Source organism: Podarcis bocagei, assembly GCF_964188305.1.
Source record: "Podarcis bocagei genome assembly, chromosome: 2".
Lineage (NCBI taxonomy): Eukaryota > Metazoa > Chordata > Lepidosauria > Squamata > Lacertidae > Podarcis > Podarcis bocagei.
The window spans coordinates 79299536-79321631 of NC_138126.1; the positions used below are offsets into that span (position 1 = coordinate 79299536).

Sequence of the window (22096 nt, forward strand, 5' to 3'; positions counted from 1 at the left end):
TCTCTTTCTAGAATTCTGATACTGTATCTGAGTCCCTTTTAACTACGCATGCCATAGATTTCATACACGCTAAGTGTGTGCTTTACCACTGTACAGTGGTACTTTGGGTTAAGAACTTAATTTGTTTTGGAGGTCTGTTCTTAACCTGAAACTGTTCTTAACCTGAGGTACCACTTTAGCTAATGGGGTGGGACCTCCCGCTGCCGCCGTAGCACGATTTCTGTTCTCATCCTGAAGCAAAGTTCTTAACCCGAGGTAATATTTCTGGGTTAGCGGAGTCTGTAACCTGAAGCGTATGTAACCCGAGGTACCACTGTACTGTGAAATCTCATGTAACACCAGTAGTCTTCAGTGTTTTAAGACCTTGGACCCACTTTTAACCCAAACATGCATTTGAGGATCCCATTAAAAAAAAAAAGGGTTCGAGAGCGGGTGGCGCTGTGGTCTAAGCCACTGAGCCTCTTGGGCTTGCCAATCAGAAGGTTGGCGGTTCAAATCCCCGCAACTGGGGTGACCTCCCGTTGTGAGATGGCGACAATGCTTCTCCTGGATCTGGCGGTCATGCTGGAAGCAAGGGGTTTTCCCAGGCCTGGGAAGTGGATCACAGCTTGCCAGTCTATTTGGTCAATGGCAGGCAAACTGCAGCCCTGGCCCTGCCCCTTTGCTTAAAGTAGGTAGATTTCCAGGGGGGGGGGCGCTGAGAAGTTGTTGTTTTCTGAAAAGGGGGAGGTAGGCTAAATAAGTTTGGGGATCTCTGCTATATGCTGTGAACTAAATCATAGATCTGTTTTACCATTAATTAAAACATCCCACTTTTTTTTGAAACCGTTTAGCTTCTGTTTGCGGCTTAGGAGGTTTCCCATCATTCCGCCACTAGAACGTCTGGCTGTTGACTCAGCTGCTAAATTCCTGAAAATGAAGCTGAATGGGGCTCAGGACTGCATGGGAGACTTATTACCTAAATCTTAATGGTGGAGAAGATTCGCTCTGCCCATGTTCAAATGCACATCTTTATATGTTCTTTATATGTTGCAAGACCAACTTTATTATCACTGCATATGTTGAAAAGTCCTGAGGCTGATCCCGTATGATCCCTGGCACAACTCCTGAAACTTGTTCTTTTCTCACACTCTGCTCACTTTCCTGTGAAAATATAGCACATGGCAGGAAGCAGGTGTGCTGCTTTATTGCTGTCTCTGTATTGTTTCAAAATACATTTCAAACAGGCTGTGGATAACACATCCATTAATGTAAAGTGAAGTTTTAAAAAATGCTGCTGTTTTATTTTTATTTTTTTTATACAAACTAAAACACCAGAGGTCATTGAATCCTATATTAAATACATAAATTAAAAAATAACCATTCATAAAACTTTACATACAATAAGGATTCTCATCTACACGTTAATACGTACAGTACATATACATGGCCGCAGTGTTTATCAAAGGGTCATTCTGCCAAATAATTTACAATTCTCTTCTGGAATTATAGACACAAAAATGGGATCAATTTATATACAGGGAGATGCAGTGGAGAGAAAGTGGAACTTTTGTCCAACGCAGGAGCAATTTGCTGAATCTAAATGCAGTGGGATTAAAAAGGGGTTGGTTGGCTAGCTTAGTCCAAACGGGGTAGAGCAGAGAGAAACACTTTGGAGATTCACAGTGTCTTCATACTGCCCTCAAATCGAGAAACTGGGAAGTTTGCTGTAGTTACAAGTAAACTATATAATGTGCCCTTTTGATATGTCAAAAGAGAAGGCTTGCCACTGTGATCCATGTGAGTAGTAATACTGCTGAACTGCGTGATGTGGGACTATCGTTTGCCCAGAGTTTGCCATTCAAAGCCTTTTCCCCTTACGTGCACTTCCAAGGTCAGTTTGAGGGGTCTTTCTCCATGCTCCTTGTCAATGAAATTGAGGGGCCACATGGCAAAAAAGAGCCCGAAAAGAGTCACAAGCTGACGTTAAAAAGAAAACACTTGAATTGTCAAGGAGATGCCAAACTGAAACAAGAGGAACTGCTCCAACTGGGCGGTGCCGTGGACTCCATTTCAGGAAAAGGCTCAGTGGACACTGATTTGCCCCACCCACTTTGAATGCTCCATAACTTCTTTTGGAATTTGGAAGTCCTGATTCCACTTTTCTGAAGTACCAGATTCTGGTGAGTCCAGGCCACCTCTGGCTTTGATGATGCACTAGGTCTATCTGTACATGCACAGAGAGGCCTGCTTAGCTGGGAATGGTGCAACGGCTGCAGTTTCACTGCAGGGTGGAACTGCAGATTTGCCACCAAATTCCCCAGGAGCTGAAAGTCATGCCATTCATTCACACTAGTCACATCACCTTTGAACCACCCTTGGCCCCACATCCTCATTCTTAGAATCGGAAGTACACTTTTTTTATAAGATCTAAGAGCATCCTACTATATACACTGGAGATAGATATATGTACAGTAACATATGCATGTATTTGCTTCTACGTACATATTTCAAAAGGTGAACTCATTTTGATCAGCAGAGGGTTTGCAAAGTCAGTGTCAAGAATATTAGGCACAGATTGTGTTGCACTGAAGAGAGAGAAAAGCGCCTTCAAAGTCTACAGAGCAAATCTGACTGACCACTCTGTACTATATGAGTCACAGAATTGTCACCAAGGGGCTGGTGGTTGTCCACCCTCCTTCAGAGCCTTAATGAAAGGATTGGCTGTATGTATTAGAGAAAGTGAGATGAACATGCATACACAAGGAACATATTGCAGTACCAAAGACAGAACTGAAAACATGTAAATTTCTTCAGCATGCTAAGAATGCTGTGGAACATCACCTTAAGCAGTTCCATCTTCCCATGGAAGGGCTGGAAAAACCATGAAAATTTAGCCATTCATTTAAGTGGAAATCGAACTATGTCTCGTAACAAGAACAGTGTGACAGAAGACAAAATGCCATACACTGACAAAGCAACCTTCTTGTCTATAGCTGAAGACCCATGGGTCTTTACAGGAACCAAATCTGAGTTACTGGAGATCCCAAATGGTAAAAATGCATAAAACTGAATGACATAGGCATGTAAATTACACATTATATGAATGATATTTGCAGTAGATCAGAACAGAGAAGTTATCATGGTACAAGTTGTTCATATTTGGACTGGTTTTTTATTGATGTATTCAGAGGAATAATTGGCACCATCTGTGGTAACTGGCATGTGGGCACGCAAGGCAAATTTCCACTTGTTAAAAGCACTCTAAAGTGTGAAACTGGGTATTCAGGAAGCAGTTCTATAATGATGTACATTTCAAACAAAACAAAAATGGATATAGCAAAAATGGCAGCACTGGCCCAAAGACCCCGTGGTACAATAAAAATCATATTGCAGCATTCTGGGCTGCTATTGCAGGATTCTAAAGGGTCTCAATTCCAAGCCACATGTTTGGGAAATGCTATTAAGTTGAGTGGCATAGTACCAATGTTATTTGACCCTACATATGACTGCCATAGTTATTTGCATATTTTAGAATTTGGGGATGTAGTGTTAAAGGGCAATGCATGTTTTACATTGCAAATATTGCATCAGTGCTAACAAGAGAAAATATAAGACGGTCACAGGACCTGTGTGTGTGTGTGTGTGTGTGTGTGTGTGTGTGTATGCCTGTATTTTTAGCAATGGAAATCTGGCTTGATGGGATGAACAACACTCTCTCCCTGAAAGAATGGGAAATATTTTGTATACTGAAGGTGGATTCCACAGTAATTACAGGGCCTCAGACAATTTGAAGATAAGGTAAGAATTACCATAAAATGGCATCTCATAAACTGTATTTCATCTGACAGCAGTTATTTCCACTGGGGGAATAAAGATAATTGTGTGGGTATTCCATTTGCCTGCATGGCTCTTTTTCACTCCTGGCCCAATTCATGAAAACAAAAATTCCATCAACCAGCCATGTTCTCTTACCATCAGTGATATGCATACTTTTTGCTCGATTCCAGAAAATTGAAAGTTGCAGAAAATTGAAAATTGTAGATCCCATTCTGGGCAGTGTTATTGTTAATTTAAAGAGTGCTGATAAAGGGATATATTTCTCAGGTAAATATTTATCCACTCACCAGGGATATGGTAGTAAACCTGCAATGCCTAGAATTCTGAGATGTCAAATGAAATGTACACAAAAATGGAGACGATAAATAATAAGAGCACACGAAACATAAATTGGAGGTTGGTTTTCGTTTTGCTGGGAGAATGCAAGTGGCACCTGAGAACTGTATTCACTCAACAGGTTAGCACAAGCACCTTTCAGCAAGTCCTAACTTTAAAAGCTGTGGAGCTTTATTGGGGGAGGGGCAAAGTTGTTGAGCTGTTTTTGAGGCTATGCTTCTCCATTGAGGGTTTTGCCTGGGGAATAAATGAAAGCAACCGTAATTTCTGAGCACAATTTTCAGATTGCTGTGCAGTATCTCTTGTAGATATTTTTTATGTTTTTTGCTTGTGCAGTTTTATGCAAATGTGAAGGATCAAACGATAGATAGATAATAGATAGATGATAGATTGATTGCTATGGCTTCCTCTTCCATTCAGGGGCATGCCAGAAATAGTGGAGCACAGCAGAAAAGGAAATGAATGTTTTGAAGAAGCATGGAAATGAGAGTAGTAGATAGTGATGAATGATCCACTCAAAGACACTGGAACAAAATAAGTCAGCACCCTGAGTGGAGTGCTTTGGAGCCTGATTTCCTATAATTTATTGGATTATCCCCATTTTGGGTAAACTGGGAATTTTCTGGGGGAAAGCGTTGAGATTAGTGTTGAGATTCGTCACGTGGACTACGTAATTTAAACAGGCATGGCAAAAGCTGCAAACACACAGTGTGGACATGCCCTGCAACACATACTGCATCTTGTAAGGTTTCATGTAAATTGCAGCACAAATAAGCTGATTTAGCCTTCTGGTATTCCAAAGAGCAAAGGAAATGGCTTGAAAGAAAACCACAGCCCTGTTCTGCAGGGAAGCTTTACTGTAGGTGCCTTTTCATAGCCTTAACCTGACTTGACAGAATCAATCCACACTGTGGTAAGACAAAGCAAGCTCTTTTTCAGTATTTAGGTCAGGTGCAGAAGACAATGCTGGCTAATCAGCATCTTGTATGGGAGATACAACTCTTTGTGGTGCAGCAAACCTCTGCACAAGAATTTTGGGACCAAATTCAGGTTTAACGTTGGGAAGTAAACTCTATCCTGGCTTCTCACAAGATGCTAAGAGACAAATGAGTGTGACGCATAGAAAAGTAATGATAGCAAGCAGATAGAAAACCACAGTGTTTTGCTTCCAAACTGAGATGTTACAAACTTTGCTCAGCAAAGTACCTTAACCATTCAGTACCGATCTGCACTCATCATATTGTAAAAGGGACATAATATAATGGACAAGACGCAGAAAATGGATAGAGCTTCTATCACTTTAAGTGACGGAACACAGCAAGCTGTTCCTTACTGACAGGATCAATTATGGTAGGCAAGCTTCTCTGAAGGATCAATTTCTTACCGCTACTGATTGTGCTGAGTGCTATTCCTTTGTGGTGGAGGAAAGTGACACCTATGGAACCTTTGTCTCATTTTATGCTCTGTGGTGATCTAAGATTAATTCTACTGATGTAGGATAGAACATCCCTATTTTCTGAGGAATATTGGAGGGTATGAAAGTATTGCTAGTAATCAGCCATGGGCTTGGAGCATTGAATGCTGGAAGATGTAGTGTGAGAGGACAAGGGACAGAGCTAGAGGAGGAGTGACTCTGAACCTAGGTTGTAATCAGAACTGTACAGAATCTCTTATGTAAGTTTTACTTTAGCAATAAAGCATGTTAGAATGTAACCTTCAATGCATCTGTTTTCTGACAAGCTGTTACAAGGGATCATGGACACATCTGAGAAACAGAGCTTGTGAGCCTTTGGCTGGGAGAAAACGCACACATAAACTTTGCTTTGCCATGGGGTCTGAATAAAAGTCGAATCCAGTGGAATTAAAATGGATCCTGTTGAATTTGCATGTTTTTATACCCTCCAGTCCCCTAAACCATCATCAAGTTAAAGTCAACCTTGGTAGACTGCACAATAAAGAAGACAGATCCAGGGCTTGCCAATATGATAAAAAACATGGATCCAAAGCATGAATCCTCATTATTTGTAATAATAACAAAACCACCAAGAAGTCACAAAACACACCTAAGGTCACAGAGGTGACCTATGACATGACTGGTGGTTTGGATGGGATCCATGCCTCACATCCATGCTTTGCACCATGGCAGTAACCACAGTAATCTGTGGTTCTTAATACTTCCTCTTTCATCTCTATGTGCTTTTCCAGGTAGGTGGGAGGTCACCACCTCATAAGGAGGATCTTAAAACCTTCATGGGCACCAGGGGCAGTTGCATGGGTAACCCTAGCCACATAGCTTCATGCTTTCAAGGTGTTGCTGCGGCAAACTCAATTGATAGAAGACTAACATTGCGGTGTGGATCTACTGTAGGTAAGAATGTTGTTCACCCCTTCATTACTGATTTTCTTGATTGTATGAATGTTTGGTACTGTGCCTTTACAAGGCACTAACAGGAGGACAGTTCTGAGCAGGTAGGGGTGCTAAATGTGCATGAATGTTAGACATGATGGCATGGCAATGAACCAATGGGTGCTCTTGCAGCATTCCAGCATTTAAAAAATCAGAGACTTTGCTTTATGTCTGTATGAAGCCCCTGTTTTGAATGCTAAGCAATGCATAGCATAATCTTACGTTGGCCACTGTTATTGGGAGCAAACAACCACAAGCAAATTCTATGCTTGCCGTATTCATATTTCTAAATGTATTTAAATTCTGCAGGTGCACAGGTGGAAGATAAGTCCTTGCTTTTTCTCCCATCTCTGTAAGGGAGAAGAGGCATAAGGTGGTAAAATGGAAGAGAAGGTCAGTGCAGGCTTCTGGGAACAGAGCTGAGGTTCTCCGCACGCTATATAACAAACCAGGCTCTACTGCTGCCTTCAGCACAGGGATGACATCCGCCCTCAGTGCACGTTGCCAGTAATCAGAACCTCTCCAAACACAAACCAAGGGTTCTAAGCAGGGATTTCCACAAGCAGGTGCTACATCCAACAAGAAACCTTGCAAAATCAAGTGAGAGTTATTTGTCACCTGGAAGATAAATGCTGCATTAAAAGGCAGGCCTTGATGATGAACGCAAGCCTAGCCTCAACAGCAAGATATGTACTGGTCGTGTATGGGTGAGATAATAAAGGGTACATCCTAGGTTTCATCGTTTTGGTTCATGCGGCCAACTGGGAAAACACAACATGACAGGGGAAAACAAATTGTTTAGGAGGATTTCACTTGTACAAGTGAGTGGAGGCAGAAACTCTTCGGAAGCTGAGGTTTGATTGACAGGCATTTGCTTCCTCTCTGACACAGCTATTTCTTTGTCGGAGGACCTTTCCGCCCCATTCCAGTGGCCGAAGATACATTAAACGGTTAGTGAAATGAGTGTTGCGTCCTTGTCAAGTTCTTCACTTGATGTAACAGCCATCCTCCCTTTGCAGAAGGACCCTGGTGACAAATAAGGCTACAGCATTGTTAGGAATCCTCAAGAGCGCTGTCAGGCATTCTCACTAGATGGATCACCCATGCTATACTGCAGGCAGCAGTAGATTAACATTCCAACCACGTCTATCCCATTGTCAGTTTCAACCCATTATGAAACAAAAACAGAGTATGTTTCCCCCCTTTTGTTCACATTGCAGCTGTCATTGTTCCTGAGTTTAAAATCAGAGAGAGAGAGAGAGAAAAAAAAAGCGTCCCTGTATTAAGAAAGCCAGACTTCCCACATCCACTGTTTTATTGTCACTGTCCCCTTAAGAGTCCTGGATACGTTTCTTCTGCTCTGTCCCCTTTATTATCGATGACTTTCATGGGAAGTTGGTGTCCGTGTTTAAAATAACCCCCCTGCACAGCAGGGATAGATTGTTCATAGTAACTTTGGTTCCTTGCCTGGCATACCTTTACTCAATCGACTGAATGTGGTTTGCTTGCTGATTCTTCACCATAAAAAATAAAATAAAAATCCTAGTGATATATGCTGATGGCATATTTGTCTCCCTCCTTACAGAATGTTATTAAGTGCAGCATATCTTGTAGCTTTAGACAGGGAACTGTCAAGTAACAAATCTTGAAGTAATGGCTTGAAACTACATGGTGGGTGTGGTCTCTCAGTGACAGAGTGTCGCTTTGTTTTGCAATGGTTGTAAACAGTGTTCTCTTCTTCGTGTGTTTGGAAGCATCTGCCCTTTGAGGACTTTTCTGTATAGTCAATCGCTCTACAAAGCAAGAGAAAAGCATGTCTGGTAAAAGGGGACCATGCAAATGACCTCTCTAATTAAAGAGTAGTACCCGCTTCCAGTCTCTCTGCTCTCACATCTCCTCCCTCTTCTAAGCATCTCTGGACCATTTACATGGCTCTAAAGTAATGCCCAGCTAGGCCTTCTCTTGCCCAGGTGGGAGCAATCATGGCTACACCTGATCGTGGTGCTGGCTGGTAAACAAACAGCACCCACGTGTGATGTCATCACAGTGGGCAATGACACTTGTGACCTTCCTGGCTCGTCTCCCACACCAGTCTGGAGAGAGTGGGGCATAGTGGCGATTGCTGGCAGCTTGCTACAACCTATACAAATCAAAGTAAAATGTCAATTGTTAATAAGGAGACTTGAAAAGCAACCAGATATGTGTCTTCCTTTATATTTATTTAGAAGACACCAATCTTTAAATTTAGAATTTGGGGGTATTTTTTCTAATTCGATAGTGTCTTCAAAGACAGTTCAGTCTAGGTGAGTAGCTATTAGTTTATTATACTCTAAAGACATAAAGAGAAGTCAAACCATGAAATCTTTTGTTGTTGTTGTTGTTGTTCTGCATCTTAAGCTAGTCACTCCAAATGATGACTTACGGTTCACACTCTATATTACCAAAAGCTGGTGCTATGGAAAATAATGAGGGAAGGATTGCTGGACAGAGGACAAAAGTTAGAAGCAACCAATAATATATTGTGGACAAAGGCAACATTCCACATTTCCTTAGGGTCACCACACATTACAGCAATCATCTAATGTAAAGTCTGAGTGCAATAAATGTGTTTACAAACACATACAACAGAAAGGTCCACTCAGGGAGCTGAGATTGGCTACAACTTCCTGTAGAAAACTCAAGTTGGCCTCTGCATAATGTATGAAATGGCCCTTTGTAGAAGGTCTGAAACACACTTGATTGATCTTGTTTCTGGATTAACATTGGTTTAGATATTCAGCTGTGCTGCTTTGGATAAGAACCTGGAAAGAGGTATGTGTGTGGCTTAGTATTTTAAGGGAAAACAAAGAAAGCAGTCTTACCTTTCAAGAGGCACATTTGACATCAAGGCCAAAGAATAAAGGCAAGAGAGAAGAACAAGAACAGAAAAAGAAACTGCAGAGGAAGAGGAAAAGAACACATTATTTTTCGGGGATATAATATTTATTTTCACTATGATGTATGTGATAAGGATCTAACTCCATTAGACATGTGATTACAATGATTATACTTCCAGTAAACCTTTTCTCCTGGAAGTGATACATCACTTAGACTATAGGGTTGCATCCATTTTGTTAACATTTAACTGGCACAAATCATTATTAAAGGCCTCGTGCTTAGTAGCTTGGCAGATTTCCATGGAAATCAGCCTGTTAGGTTGACTTTGAATAGTTGGGGATTTATGATCTGATAAAGAAGTGTGATCTCAGATGCACATGTAGGAATCAAAATTCATGTCACTGAAAGGACCCAATTTGAGGGCACAAGAATGGCTGCTGAAGTGCAATTTTTATTTCCTTGGGTACACTGGAGCTCCCATGTCTTGATCACAACACAGGGTTAGAGTGGAAGACTGGACAGCCTGTATAAATCTGTACTAGCAAAATGATAGAATGATACATTTTGGTCATGCAAAAATAGTAAATAGGGAAAGCCTTTGTATTATGAACATCAACTATTCGTGCTTAACCATGATGGAAAATCTTTTGGGTTGATTCTTTTCCCTGAAACGATTTCCATCATGATGGCATAGGTGGATTAGCGCCAATGTTTTGCTTTGATTTTCACACAGAGATTAAAGGCTGGATGGCTTCTTCAGTTAAAATCCATTTGCTGCTGTGAAGTGCACTACCAGCTGTCTGATTCATTAACAGGAAGAAAAAAATCCGATGAAGGGTAGACTGACTTAAAAACAAAAACTGCTCTTGATCAGCCATTACACAAATATGGGCAAATCTGCAAGTCTGAATCACAACTAATATCTCAGGCCAGTGTTTCTTTCCCTTTGTAAATTTTAAAATAGGATAGCAGTAAATAGACACTAGTGCTGAGCTGAAAGTTATTTAAAGAACATTTTTTTCACTCATCCTGGAGGGTTGGATGGTATCCTGAAACTTATTTCTCCTTCCATAGTCCTCTATCACTTTTCTCCAGTGTTGGAGTGATTATGTGCGTGTTGCTACAAAGCACAATTATTCTTCAAAGTTCTTTCCTACCTAGAAGATGCCAAAGTCAGTGTTTTTTTTGCTCCTGCCCTCATTCTGATGGTGTCAGCCTGAAGCCAAATCAAAGTAAGGGCAGGTACAGAAAGTTTTCAGCCCTTACTCTGATATCTTCTTGGTGGGGAGGAAACAAAATAGCATCCAGTAACAATGGGGAGCAAGAACCATTCTTGCTGGGTAGTGGGGCATATTCTTTACACCTGTTCACATGTTCATTTCAAATATCCACAATGAGTCATGGGGGCACTGAAGTGAAGGAGAGAGTATTTTGGCTCAGCTCTATCAGAAACAGCTGATTTCCAATAGAAAGGCAGAGGTTTACAGAAAAGCCTCTGCAAAATTTCATGGAGTACAATCTGTAGAGTAAAAAATGCAAAGCAACAGAACAATTAATTAACACCAATTATGCTTAATAAACCTGAAAGGAACACATAAAATATTAAACTATCTAGGCTTCTACACATTTTAAAATATGTAAATAACCAACCTTTTCTTCTAAATCCTTGATCTGTCTCTTCTGGATGTCAGTTTTATCTTCTAAATCTCTGATCCTCTAGAAATAAAATGCACACATAAAAAGAGAAAGAAACTTTAGGTTTGCTGAATTTTGACAGAGAAAATACCATTTAAGATTTCTAAATTAAGAACTTGTATTGATGGTGAGCAGTTAATGTGCACTCTACTTACAGTGCAATCTGATACCTGTCTACTCAGAAATAAGTTCTATTGAATCCAGGTAAGTGAATATACAATCACAGACTCAAAATGTCACAAATAAGTTTGGGTTTCCTTAATTTCTGCAAGTGAGTAAAGCATGTACTTACTTATTTACCACTTGGAGTTCCTCTGGACAACCTGTTTATTGAACTTTCATCCTAATTTGCTTGTGGGATGTTTATTTTGTAAATCATTGGTTCATTTCCCACTTTTCAATGCATTACTTTCCTAACTGCAAAAAACCCATTTCTTTTTTTAAGTAGGTCTGTTGCACTAGGGTGACAGAGTGCTTTTATTCTTTAATTGTGTGAACCCAAATTTCCTGGTATGATTCCATCCTGTGAAATACTGCCAGTCTGGAGGTGCCTTATGTAATGCAAAATCCATAGGTCTACCTGATTTGTTGCTGGTGTTTTACAGGGCAAATGCATTGGCCATGAAACAGTGGATAACAATGCCAATTTTTGCAAGATAAAACCTAATAGTATTTCTTCTGAATCTCACCTGATGTGCCTGCTGAAGCAACTCCATTCTCTCCTGCAAGATCTGGCAATCATATTCTCTGCTTTTTCTCAGCATCTGTCGTCTTAATTTTTCAACAGCGGTCCTAAGTTCCTCCTGCTGCTTCTCACTGAGCAGTTCTCCAAACTTGATCACTGTTTCTTGCTGCAAAGCGTTGTACAAAGTGGCTTCAAGCTCCTGGATTCTCTAAGCAATGGAAGAGGAAAAGGTGTATAACCTCACACTAAACCACTTGGGTAGGTATAATCCTGAGTTTCCTTAACATGCATATGTTTAAAAACTATGATGTGGAAGAACAAGGTGGCTAGACTGGAGGAGTCAAAATGAAAATGGAAAGTTTGTGATAGTTTTTTCTCTCTCTCTCTTTCTTGGTGTGTATCTACACATATGTGTATATATAGTGTATTAATTAGCCTCTAGAATTTGGTGAATGATAACAATTCTACATGAAGGTCTAAAATCATCTACCTGCCTACCCACTTAGATGTACTGTAGTGAATGCTTACAGTCACATTTAGATTTTCCCATTCACTTCAACATCAGATGTAACCCTGCACAAAGGGTTTCCCATATGCACCCTTTTCTGCTATTATGCCCACGGAAGCTCCATGTAGGCAATGGAGCTTTCGCATATGCAAGATACCCATAGCTCAGGCTGATTTCTTTCCCTCCCACCACCACAACAGGGAAAATGTTCTACCTTCTAAAAACCCAAAAACACAGACACAATTCCAACTGCTGACATGAGAATGTACCCCCAAATACATTGAGGTGCATGTAATCAGTGTTCTGAGATATATGTTCTGGAGTTCATTCCTGCTCTTGCTTTCAACTTACCATATAGGCCTGGTCAAGAGCTTGTTTCCTGTAGTCCAGTTCTTCCTCTAGATAACCTTTTATTTTACAGAACTGCTCCTACAATGAAGGATGATTTTGGAAAAAAACAAACAAAACCACAAGTTAATTATTCAAAAGCTGTAGCAAAGGACACATTTGATGCTCAGAATCATTCAGGAAATAAATAATAAAATGTGTGGTGTATGTATGGGACAAAGATTGCAACAATTACAAGGTCTAGTTTATGTTTTTCCCACCTACCATGTCACTCTCCAGCTCCATCATCTTCTGGTGCAGAGCTGCCTCAGCCCCTTCAATCTGCTGTATCCACTAGAAAAAGGAGCAAGGCCAAAAAGTTATTTGCATCTTTTTTTCATTACTCTTGTCAAAACAAGAAACAAAGGAAATAGGAGCCTTCTGAAGGGCTTTCTCTTTCAGCAGCAGTAAAGGCAGTTAATGGCATTCTAACAGATAACAGCACTGATTTTACTGACCTGTAATTCTATGCATTTGTTATCTATTAATCTTGACATTTCTTTCCTATTTCCTTCCTCCCAAAGAAGTCCAGGGCAGCAAACAACAAAGCAGCAAACCATCACAATGAAATAATAGAATGAAACAGAACATTTAGAATGTTGGGTTTATGTGGTTTTGTATTGTAGTTGTGGCTCAACCTGTAACCCGTAAGGATGTAAGTTTTCATAACGTGGATAAATAAATATCTTACTTTAGTTGTTTGCCATTAATTTGTATAAAGTGTTGGACTCGGATCCATACCTCTTTCTTCCAAATGTGGTAGGAGGCTATGGCTGCCCAGTGGTTTTAAAAAAAGAAACCCCTAATCACAGACATTTTGTTCACATCTCAAGCACTGAAAACGTGGCCTAGGGTAACAGTGGGGAACCTCTATGGCCCTCCTGAAGTTGCTAGACTACACCTCCCATTAGCCCAGACCATTGGCCACGATGGCTGAGATTGAAGGGAGATGGAACCCAGCAATATGTAGAAGTCTACAAGTTACCCAACCCTGTCCAAGAGCCAAGTCCAGGCAAGTTCTATTTCTTAACCACTTGTGCAAATCCTTCCAAGTCTGTTCTTGTGGATATTTCCATCTTCCCAAACCTAAGTCTTCTATGTTTGAGATATTTTTTCCTGGATACCCCATGTTTGATGTTGCTCATCTTTTCCCATTCAAAGGGCTGAGTGGTTCTGCTTCTGCTCAGAGCTCATCAGTTTATCATTTACAGCACAGGCAGAATCAGTGCCAGGAAGCCATGGCACAGCAGAAGAGCATCTGCTTTGTGTGCAGGTGGTCCCAGGTTCAATCCCTGCCAGGTAGGATTGGGAGAAAACCATGTCTGAAAAATGATGGAGGGCTGCTACCAGTCAAATGTAGACAATACTGAGCTAGATGGATCAATGGTCTCAGTATATGGCTATGTCCTATGTACCCAACTGCGGGCCTGTTCTCCATTTAAAGGGCAGTCTGTGTTAATGTGAATCATTCGTGTGTGCATCATTCTGGGTAGCAAGCTCATCATTTCAAGGACAGACTCTGCTAGTTAAAGTGCACATTGCTCATTAATCTGTTGTTATTCACAGAGTAGGAGCTTTCAGGCCAAGCAAATTGTCATTTATCTGAACAATGAAACGCTGGTTTTTACTCTTAACTGTAATGAACTCTTACTGGAACTAGAATGTTAAAGTAAGCAGTGCCTTGGGCAACTGAAAGGTAGTAAACAGTCACAAAATAAAATGATTTGTCTTATATCCGAGAACCAGGCCAACCTGAACAACAGGATTGATGAATGAAATTATTTTAAAAACAAACAAGCAGGAACAAACTAATGTTTCCTTTTGTGGAGAATGCACCTGAATCATATTTTACTCTTATCCATTCTTTCATATGAGAAGACAACATACTTTTTGACAGACAGATAATATTTCAGCCTCCCCCCGTCATTCTGTGCTACATCGCTTTCCAATTAATAGCTTAAATTTATGTACACTTAAAGATACCAAGTGCCCCAAAAGTACCTTTTCTGCCAGGGACAACACGGTGCTAGCTTGAATTATGGCCACTTGCTCTTCATTTCTTAAATTCTGTAAATTTCAAAAGGCAAAAGATCAAACTGAGAAAAGCAGCAGTCGTTTGCTAAATAGGTACTCTCTTTCTCTTTGAGGGAGAGAATTCAGTTTCAGTTTCTCCTATAATCCAATACATCTTAGTATCTTAGTATTCCCATGCCCCAATGGACTTTCGCCATTCACTTAAGTGGAGGAAGCAGTCTTGTGTACAGGCAATGCGATGCACTGTGCAAAATCACATTCTCTCTTCAAATGAATGGGGAAACATGCCTACATGGATATTACAGTCTGCCGTGAGCGCAGTGAACTCTGTATCAGAGACAAAAACTTTCTTATCCACAAAAGGCCAGTCTTTGTAACTGACAGAAATATCTCCAAAATGCACAATTGGGCAATACCTTTCTTGAAAACCACACATCTCAGACAAAGTTTTCTTCCCTGTTTATCTATTTTCTTTGTTTTTTTAAAAAAAACCCTTAATAAAAACTAATTTGAAAAAAAGAGATTACGAACACAGTTCTATTGCTTTCCTCTTTGATAAAAACAGGTTGCTACATTACTCCGCAGCTTTACAAGTTTCCCTTGTGGTGCTGTACATAATATGAACTTGTCAGGTATGCATATCACTTACCCCATTGTCACCCAAGATGTCTAACTGTTTTATAAGATCTGGAATGCTAACATCCTGTTAAAAAAAACCAAAACACTTATTAAGAACACAAGGATCAAGGCTTTTCACAGTCAGTATAATCAACAAAACTAGAGTGCTTAAAATCATATCCAGCTCTACAGTCTACCACACTTCATTCATAAAAGCGAAACTCAAGTGTTCAATGAACTTTGGGAAGAGCTCATCAGGGTTGGGCCCACTGATCCTGTGCCCAACTTCCTTGAACTCAAAAGTCACATGTCTTTGCATGTACACGGACTAATGAAGGGTCATGGATTAAATGTACACTGTATGCAAATGAAGAAGAAGAAGAAGAAGAAGAGTTTGGATTTGATATCCCGCCTTTCACTCCCTTTAAGGAGTCTCAAAGCGGCTAACATTCTCCTTTCCCTTCCTCCCCCACAACAAACACTCTGTGAGGTGAGTGGGGCTGAGAGACTTCAAAGAAGTGTGACTGACCCAAGGTCACCCAGCAGCTGCACGCGGAGGAGCGGAGACGCGAACCCGGTTCCCCAGATTACGAGACTACCGCTCTTAACCACTACACCACACTGGCTCTCTTGAATGCGCGTAAATTGGGATCACCATAATATTAACTCCGTTCGTATCTTCATGTGTTTGTTTGTACCTAGACAAACAATTTAACAACTGAAATTAATTCCAAAAGGAAGACATGATCTTTCCTTGTTTTAGTGAATCCATGCTAACGTACCTTGACACCTTCTTTCATGCAGTAGATCTGCAGAGCACTTACACCATCGGAGAATGGGTGGATTTGTAGATTAAACGGTGGAGACCTTCTTTCTCTTTCCTTCAAGTAAAATGTAAGAATTATGTAAGAATTAGAAGAGTTACGTACATTGAGCAGATGAAAACTTTGCTTTTTTTACCTTGTTCAAGCAATTTGTTCTTCATCCTTTAAAATGAAGTGACAAATATACAGCTGAGCTTTAGCGTTTATGTCAGATATATGCTGTACGTTTGTTTGTTTTAATGTATGTTTGTAAGCTGCTTTGAGTCTTTGTAAGAAAAGCGATCAGTAGGTTCAATAATAAACAACAGGTTTTTTTTGAGTAAGTGGTATTTAAATTTACTAAATAAAAAATAAAAATCATGAGAATGTTAATCTGAAATGAAATATTTGGGTTACCAAATGCCAGTAAGAATGTTCTCAAAAATATACACTGACTTTATTTATCTGTTCTTACAATATTTAAATTCATTAAATATTATTTACTAAATATTATACAAAGCAGGGGGAACCCATCTGCTATTAATGGTATTGTCAAAATTTATCAAATAAGACTATTCATATGTGACAGATCTGGAGCCTGTTATTTATTCTGGATTAGCTGATCTACACTAAAAATGCATGCTCTGGTAAATTTCTCAGTGGGACACTGTACTGGGGAATTCCTGAAATAGCAACACCAAGCTTGAATGTGGTCCACTGTCTGTACCTGGAGATGCTTGGTGGTGAGCCCATCTAATTATTTCTGTTGTTCTTTAACATAAGGACATACAAAGAGCTCTGCTTGTATCAGGTCAATACTAGTTCAGCATTCTGTTCTCACAGTGGCTGACCAGATGCCTATGAGATGCCTGCAAGGAGCATATGAGCATAACGGCACTCTCCCCAATTGTGCTTCCCAGCAGCTGTTGTTCAGAGGGAAGGAAGGAAGGAAGGAACTGGGCAACTTTTATTCCACACTGCTCTTCCCAGTTCAGTTATCTTGGTTCATCAATGATCATTTATATATTTTTGTGTATCTGCACTATGTTTTTCTGTATAAAATATTCAAAGCAGCTAACAGCTTCCAAACAGCAAACCACAAATACAAAGTTATAATCAAAAATCACTCTGCAATAAGGGGTCCACGGCGTCTTACTTCAAGCTCCAGATTCCGAAACTCCAACAGCTCATTTTGATCTCTGGCATCCTGCAGCTCCTGTTGCAATCGATGGTTATCGATTTCCAGTTTTTCTATCTATAAGGCAAATGTAAATATATATTTAGTGGAGATTCCGGACCATGTTTCTTTAGAAGTTGGTTATGGCCACTCTCTCCCCTGCAATATTCCATTCCCTCCCCAAAACGAAAGTTATCCAACTGTTTAAACTTTGTTGTCAGCCTGATAATGGAAAACATAACAAAGCCTATAAAGGTTACAGGTCATGTGCTATAAGCATAAATTGCCTTTAAAAATCAATGGAAATATATCAAAAGCAACCTGGCACATAAAACAAGATCTGCATGTGCTGATTTGGGACTTTTAAGGGATTCATTGCTCCTTGTGGCTAAGAGATACTTTTGAAGATTATTTTTGATGATTCATGCAGTTTTCTTGGATGACTTTTCAGTTTTCATGTTTTATATTATTAAATGCATTGTGTAAGGACTGGCCTTTGAGCAAAATTGGAAGAATTCTTAGTTGCTCTGAAAGGCCAATTCTGAAGAAGGATGAAACAAATTGCTGCTAAAAGTTACTTTTACTGTCTGATGTTGTTGGAGAGTCTCTTGTTTTATTTTTGATTACAACTACTGCCCTTTCTTTGTAATTAAGTTTCATCTTGATATCTTTCATTTGTTCTTTATTTCTGGCATTTGGGAATTCAGGAATATTTTACTTTCTTCCTATGCAAACTTTAGCAATGTTTTGATATCTGTGCTTTTTGTCTACCTGTTGCCTAGACTACTGTTTTCAGAATTTGCAGAGAAATGAAAAGCTTCTTATCATGCATTTGGAATCCTGGACAGAACAAGGTACAGTGGCTATAGTTTTCAGCACCAAATTGTACACACTGATGTACAATCTAGAAATTCAGGTTTTGAACATACCTTATCCAAAAGCTCTTGATTCCTCTTAATAAAAAGTTGCTTATCTTCTACCCAGTGGGAGTCCTGTTTGATGGGAAGAAATATTTTAACATTAAAAGAAGTGTGATATGTAATGAAGTAGACACACTATGATGTGTATGGACGCAAGTTTTTTGTTAAACGGAACTAATGCATGTCAGAGAAAATTGCATTGTGTGAATTGGCCCTGAAAGGGCTGACATTTGCGGGAGATAGGAAACCACAGTCATGATAGTAATTAAAGCCACCATGACTAAGAAAATAATGGATGTTATTTTCACCATGCTGACTCAACTCTTATTCAGCTTTATATTGCACTTACTACCAAATTAATCCACAGTTGTGTTGTAGGAAGTGGGACATCGAAAGCAGCTACATTTAATGGGTGGGATATGTATGACCACCCAATTTGGCGTGTTGCTACAGTTTTCTGTGTATCTCTTATGGTCTTCACATGTCACCTTTCACATAGTGGAGACATGTATGCAAAGCATTTATTTCCCATACAACAAACCATGCTTCTAACAACTTCTTTATGCAAAAGCAAATCAATATTGCCTATGGGTGAAAACAGCTGCGGAAAACACCAGTTGAAAAGAATATACCTGTCCTCTCTGGGCCAGCGTTTTTTCCAGATCCTCTATTTTAGCTCTGTACCTCTGGACTTCAGCTTGGAGCTGCTCCTGTGCCTGTTAAAAAGAATAGCCACAACATTATGTGACACAGCTATGAGTTTCTTACAACATCTCTCTCCTCCTCCTCCTCTTCTGTTTTTAAGTTTGGGGTGTATGTTTGAGTTTTAGAGAAATGTCGCCCATGGCAAATGCTAACCTTGGCTTCTCGTTCTGCATCTATGATACCTCCTGTTTGCTCTTGCAGTAATGCATAGGCTCTCTGCAGGGCTTGGTACTCCTTTGTCAATTGTCGAAATCGCAACTCTGATTCTTCAGCTGCTAAGCTCTGCCAGAGAAATAAATAAATAAAGGAAGTCTCAGGTGGTTATAAACTGTAGGAATGTATATTGCAGAAACTTGGAAGGATTGTATAGGGTTTTTACCATGCTGAAAGCCACATTTTTTTTGGCATTTTGTTTAGGAGTTTAATGAACACAAATTTAAAAAGAGTCACCATATCAAAAGGCAACCATCAATAACATATTTTTAAAGGGAAAAGGTTTGTTTGTTGCTTCCTGGATTTTTTTTTATAAAAAAATTAAAGGAATACAATTTACATGTAACCTAAAGAGAATATTGTTGTAGCTTGTTTTCTCTCTTATATGTGGTTTCCTTTAAAAACCAAACACTCAGTTCTCTTTCAAAAAATGTGATGTAAACATACTTAAAATGTAGTTATAACCAGTGCTTTTTCCCTAGAGGTACACAGGGGTACACATATCCCTAAACATTTTGTGACTCTAAGTTTGGCCTCATTGAGAGGCAGTATTTCAATATGAGTAGGAAAATTAAGAGTACCCCTAAACATTTTTAAAAGAAAAAAAGCACTGGTTATAACACACCAGATACAATAATTCAAAATAATTTCCCCCCACAATTTATACACCATGCTTATTTTGAGAGTTAAGCAATACTAGAACACTTGGTCAAATGGCACATGATGCTAAACAAATTTCTGAATGCCCTGACTGGAATTCTCTATTTAACTCACAGCATTTCCAAGGTGGGGCAAAACTATCAGGACTGCAACTTAGGGCAGGAAATGTGACCCCTTTTCCCATGCCGCTTCCCAGCAGAAAAAGTCCCATCTCCAACTGCTATGAGGTTTTGCTGGTTTTGCTATTACAGTGGTACCTCAGGTTAAGTACTTAATTCGTTCCGGAGGTCCGTTGTTAACCTGAAACTGTTCTTAACCTGAAGCACCACTTTAGCTAATGGGGCCTCCTGCTGCTGCCGCGCCACCACTGCACAATTTCTGTTCTCATCCTGAAGCAAAGTTCTTAACCTGAAGCACTATTTCTGGGTTAGTGGAGTCTGTAACCTGAAGCATATGTAACCTGAAGCCTATGTAACCCGAGGTACCACTGTACTTGCTTTGGGAGCAAATAGCAGCTGCAAGAAGGGGAGGAAAATGGTACAGGGGAAGAGATACTGTAAGTCTCTCGCCCCCCAGTCCTGATCCTGATCCCCTCCACACATTAAACAAACAAACAAACAAACAAACAAACGAAGTATAATTGTGGAATTCAATGTGTTGTAAACATCACATGTAGTTTGGCCCATGTCAATTCAGCTGAATGGATTATTCAGCTGGAAAGAAGGTATTTTATCATGCTTTCAAAAAGCTGGGAATTTATTTTCTGAAAACAAAATGACACACAAGGCAAAGAATGAGAAAGAAAAACATTTTAAAACGTGAAGAAATTCTCTGAAATTTACAACATTTTTTCTCAACATGGTAGTCTTTGACAAGAAGCTAACCATACCATGGTTTACCTTTCATTTAGGAACACAGGAAGCTGCATTAAGCTGATTCACACCATTGGTTCATCAGGTTCAGTATTATCGACACTAACAGCCAAGAGCTTTCCTGGATTTCAGACAGGAGTCTATTCCAGCCCAACTTGGAGATGCTGGGAATTGAATCTGGGACCTTGCGCCTGCAAAGCAGATGCTCTACCACTGAGCTTTGGCCCTTTCCAATTCAATTTAAAATGCATATTTTAAATAGGTCACAAGAGAGTCCTCTGTTTCACATAGTTTATTCAACAAATACTTATCCAACAACTACATTTTGCTCAGATTTGTGCCATGTCCCAGACTTCCTGTTTTTAAAATTCTGATCAGTCACTTAAAAATAAAAATTGTTGTCACTGCAGAAGTCCCCACTGCTAGCCCTTCAGGGTGTATAGTATGAGGCAAAATATCTTACTTCATCCAGGTCTTCATCTGGAGTTGCTGGTGTTCTGTCTGTCCTGAATGAAGCCATGGATGAGGTTTCCGAGTCCATGGAGTCATCATCACCCCCATAAACTGTGTCTAATATATGCCTCTGAAGGGAGGAAAAACCTCACATGAAAAAATACTGCCAGTATTGTTCCATCACCACAGGCAATAGTCAGTCATGCTTACAAGTCCAGTCATTACGTTCTTGATTCAGGCACATGGGTGCAGCCTGGCTGGTTCTGCACCGACTATTTCATCATGTCCTGCTGAGCCACAAAATCTAGATAGCAAGCAGATGTGATTGCTGCGCTGGGATCTGCACAACATGGCGTCACTGGTGGGCCCTTTTCTGTTTTAGAAGTACAGTGCACACCAGAATTCCTCCTCTCACTCCCCCCCCCCATGTCAGAGCAGTGGCAGTCATTGATGCGGACACAGCTTCACGGTGTGCTGCACAAGTGAGAGAAATCTCACTGAAATCAGTGCACAGGGGCGTCAGGATTCCAGTTGCTAGCAATGGGCCCTGCGGAGGGAAGGCTGCTTGATCTAGTGCAGGCTTTCATGAATGGAAGCGGGAGAGATGTGATTTTCGCACACAGCTGCCCTTTCTCTTGCAGCCCCCTGTTGCACCACCTTCCACGCATTTCCAGAGAGTCCCCCCAACCTCCTTTACAGATTTGGGGAGGCAAAGGGGAATACAGAGGGAATCAGCGAAAATCGCTTGCCTCCAGCTTTTCTTCAAACAAAATCACAGAACTGTGGTGTTGGAAGGGACCACAAGAGTCTTCTCGCCTAGCCCCATGCAATTCAGGAATCACAGATGGATCAAAGAGCCTTCCTTGATCAGGAGGACGCTGTTGTTGCGCCCACTATTGATTTGTTATCAATGTATTTACATAGTTC

General features: G+C 40.2%; 2 protein-coding genes across 7 annotated transcripts in view; one reads left to right on the top strand and one right to left on the bottom strand.

The window, feature by feature from the left end:
* Nucleotides 1–2097, top strand: part of LOC308581480 (uncharacterized protein) — a gene marked incomplete at its 3' end in the record, with an annotated part of 31001 nt that extends 28904 nt beyond the window's left edge. The window contains exon 8 of the mRNA XM_081183890.1: nucleotides 1874–2097. Within this exon, the coding sequence (XP_081040016.1) occupies nucleotides 1874–2097 (224 nt within the window). The remainder of the gene's footprint in view (nucleotides 1–1873) is intronic.
* JAKMIP2 (janus kinase and microtubule interacting protein 2) overlaps nucleotides 1257–22096 on the bottom strand; it is a 109920-nt gene continuing 89080 nt past the window's right edge. For 5 of the 6 annotated variants that reach the window (XM_081181017.1, XM_081181019.1, XM_081181020.1 and 2 more), the window contains 13 exons: nucleotides 21180–21299; nucleotides 19125–19253; nucleotides 18899–18982; nucleotides 18276–18338; nucleotides 17326–17424; nucleotides 16149–16247; nucleotides 15398–15451; nucleotides 14716–14781; nucleotides 12940–13008; nucleotides 12679–12756; nucleotides 11824–12027; nucleotides 11090–11155; nucleotides 1257–9496 (listed from right to left, as the gene is read on the bottom strand). In XM_081181017.1, the coding sequence (XP_081037143.1) occupies nucleotides 9446–9496; nucleotides 11090–11155; nucleotides 11824–12027; nucleotides 12679–12756; nucleotides 12940–13008; nucleotides 14716–14781; nucleotides 15398–15451; nucleotides 16149–16247; nucleotides 17326–17424; nucleotides 18276–18338; nucleotides 18899–18982; nucleotides 19125–19253; nucleotides 21180–21299 (1182 nt within the window). In that variant the 3' untranslated portion in view covers nucleotides 1257–9445. The remainder of the gene's footprint in view (nucleotides 9497–11089; nucleotides 11156–11823; nucleotides 12028–12678; nucleotides 12757–12939; nucleotides 13009–14715; nucleotides 14782–15397; nucleotides 15452–16148; nucleotides 16248–17325; nucleotides 17425–18275; nucleotides 18339–18898; nucleotides 18983–19124; nucleotides 19254–21179; nucleotides 21300–22096) is intronic. The other variant, XM_081181018.1, reaches the window with a different exon arrangement.